The 3248-nt window shown below is 46.0% G+C and overlaps 1 protein-coding gene across 1 annotated transcript; it reads left to right on the forward strand.

Annotated features, from left to right (window-relative positions):
* The first annotated feature begins 1714 nt into the window (after window positions 1-1714).
* LOC109755431 (uncharacterized) lies at window positions 1715-2906 on the forward strand. The gene is made up of 2 exons (XM_020314343.4): window positions 1715-2448; window positions 2649-2906. Exon 1 carries the CDS (start codon window positions 1901-1903, stop codon window positions 2426-2428), a length of 528 nt encoding a protein of 175 aa, XP_020169932.1. The 5' UTR covers window positions 1715-1900; the 3' UTR covers window positions 2429-2448; window positions 2649-2906.
* The last annotated feature ends 342 nt before the right edge of the window (window positions 2907-3248 follow it).

Here is a 3248-nt window from a genome sequence, read left to right on the forward strand (position 1 = left end):
GAAGCATATTGAGCTTGATATTTACTTCGTGCGCGAGCAGGTTGCCCTTGGCCGTGTTCGGGTTCTTCACGTGCCAATGACGCAACAGTTTGCTGAATTGACGACTAAGGGATTGCCTACTCCCGTCTTCGAGGAGTTTCGGTCCAGTCTCTGTGTCTCCGGCGACGCTTCGACTGCGGGGGGGGGGGGGGGGGGGGTGTTGAGTATGTATTTTGTATTGCACGTGTATTGGAGTTGTGGCCCACCTCCTAGTCTTGCATAGTTGAGGTAGAGGCCTTTCCTGTATTATATATACGTGCACCAGCACCCCATCAATACAACGTCTATTGTATTGCAAACTTCCCTGTCTACAGCTCCATTAAAGAGCTATATCCTGAACTATAGTCTTTCACCTTCATCCATTACATTTCTATTAAAGAATTTATGGTTTCCAGGATCCTTGTGGACACTTTCGTACACTACTACCAGAACAGGCCTTTTAGCAGTTTCAGACCAAGTCTATCAGCGCCCCTTCATCAACTGATTAGGAGTAGCGACCGATGTTGCCTAGACGGTGGCTTTAGTCTTATTGTTGTATGACTTTGTATGGTCTTGTGTGAAAAATTAATAAAGTGGCTGCATGCATCGTCCATATGCAGAGGCCGGGGGTCCTCCTCATTTTCTTAAAAAAAAGCAGTTTCAGACCCTGCAAAACACAATGCAATCTATTCAATTAACTGATGCTCAAGACAAATGGAAATACCACTGGAATAGCTTTTTTTTTTCTTCCGTCAAGATGTATAATGGTACTCCAACGAGCAACCTACTGCTCCCATTTTCAGCAAACTTTGGAAGAATGGCGCCATGCTCCGATATAAAATCTTCTTTTAGCTAATCTTGCATGACAGAATCAACACCAGGAATTTGCTCCAACGAAAGTCCTTCTTCCTCCCATACTATGCTTGTGCGCTATGCAGTACTGCTTCTGAGGAAACTGCCCTTCATCTTTTCTAGGATTGTTCCTTTGCCCTGGAATGTTGGGATTGCTTGATTAATAACAGGAAGAGAGCCATATCAAATATGGATGAGATCATGCTCCTATTGCAAGAACTTCCACCTAAATTTGCCATGGAAATTGTTAGTATGGCTTGCTGGAATATCTATGCGGAGAAACTAAGATTTTCAAACCTGAGTCACCTTCCATCCTCTCATGCAAGAGACTAATCAGGAATGACCTCTTGCTGGTCAAGCATAGAATCAACAGAAGGAATCAAGAGACCTTCCTTAACTGGACAGATCATTATCTTACTTAAGCTCCCATGAACATTTTAGGCTTTCCTAGAACTTGTGTGTTTGTTAAGTTTGGTTCATTTTGAGCTTTTGAGCCTTTTGTAATTCTTTGTACATATTACTTTTTTTATTTATAATATATACATAAAACAATTATTCTATGGTTCATGGTTCAAATAGAAGCACTATGTCGAGGAAGAAAAAAAATAGAGTGTTACTAAATGTTTATTTTATTTTTATTTTTTATCTTGCTAAACTGGAAAACAAACTTGAATTATTTTTTGGTGGACAACAAACTCTGGGTTAGGGGGATCAGATTCGTCCAAATAGAAAGGTAGCAAATCCGAGATGCAATTTTGCATAATTGTAGGACCCACATGTACTGCACCGGTTGTTTGGGATTTTCTTTCAAGCACTTCCTCCAGGATGAGCTGCTCTCCGGGGTCCGGTGACTCGCTTGACTTTAATATCTGCACCGCAACCCACACTACTGTCGAACCTCTCTGATTTTCTCACTTGGGAAGATTTAGTAGTGGTATACCCATCGAGAGTCCATATATAGGATCGCCGCTGCTACGAATCTTAGCAGCAGCAGCTACTTTGGCATACAAAAATATTACTATAAACCTCGATGGAGAGGGCCACGACAACGTGGTTCCATGCGCAGGCGGCGGCGGTGGCGGCGGCAGCAGCAGCGGAGGACGACCTATTGCTGGCGTTGACGCCGGCGGGCAGAAGGCTAGACCGGTACGACGATCAAGCGCAGACGGTGTGCGTCGACGGCAAGACGGTGCGTCTGTTCCAGTGCCTCTTCTGCGACAAGACGTTCCTCAAGTCGCAGGCACTCGGCGGCCACCAGAACGCGCACCGCAAGGATCGCCTCGCTGGAGTCCTCGGCGACCCCTACAACAACGACATCCCGTTGGGAGGTGCCGGCTGGTCCATGTGCACTTACATCGCCTCGCACGGCCGTGGCGCCGCCGTGGCTCCAGCCACCGATGCCTGCACGCAAGAGAGATGGGGAGGCGGCCGCGCTCCACGCTTCGCGGAGCCCGCGCCGCTCCTGGCCCCGTCCACTGGCCGCGACGGCATGGGCCGGTCAAGGGCCTCTGGCGCTAGCAGCGCCGGCGAGGCGCTAGACGTCGAGCTGCACCTCTAGCTGCCTTTGATATTGCACAGGTGAAACTAATCAGTTCATCTACTACTCGCTCTCTTTTTTTAAAGCAAAAGAGGATCGGCCTCTGATACATATTTTACTGGATGCTCTTATCGATCTCTTTGTTAATTGCTATAATTAACTGGATCCTCCAATCTAGCTCACCTTTTATTTGCGGGTAATCTAGCTCAATTAACCAACTTTGTGATTAATCTCCATGCAGGTGTCGTCGATGGAAACATTCAGGAACAAATATAATCGTCTGTGTCGGCGATTGAACTTGTATAGCCACGTCGGCTGCTCTCGGTACATTTGTGTTCTTGCGTGATATTGTAGGCAGCTAGCTGGCATTGTGGTTTCACCCGTTAATACATCTCGTGATAAAATAATTGTTAATATTTTTTTGCGAGTCCTCGTACATCAATCCGTACCGCATGTAATAACGGGTCGACCGTAATAATATCAGTGCACCTGTTGCTTCCCCGTTCTTGCTGTCCGGTTTTGCTATTCCTCTGACAACTGATTTTTTTAATTTATTGACAGAGAGAGGAAATCCATTAAAATTACAATATTTTCAGACGATTGATCTATAGGTGGTTCTTATTTTTACTGCTATAGGTTTTTTTTTTTGCGTCACAAGCTCATGTACGCACTCTAATGGATGGACCAAACAAGTATACCCTCTGCTGCTTCTTCTGCATATGTTACTGCACCCATGTGATTCGAGGAGACACTCCGTACGATGTGCTAAAGTAGTATGCGACAAAAGAACGTACGGTCGTGCAGGGGAGTTGTGCAGTGACTCGGATGGCAGTGGGCCGAT

Source organism: Aegilops tauschii, chromosome 4, assembly GCF_002575655.3.
Source record: "Aegilops tauschii subsp. strangulata cultivar AL8/78 chromosome 4, Aet v6.0, whole genome shotgun sequence".
Taxonomy (NCBI): domain Eukaryota; kingdom Viridiplantae; phylum Streptophyta; class Magnoliopsida; order Poales; family Poaceae; genus Aegilops; species Aegilops tauschii.

Excerpts from the sequence above, each read along its gene's own strand:
- LOC109755431 (XM_020314343.4), top strand. The coding sequence starts at position 1,901 with ATGGAGAGGGCCACGACAACGTGGTTCCATGCGCAGGCGGCGGCGGTG.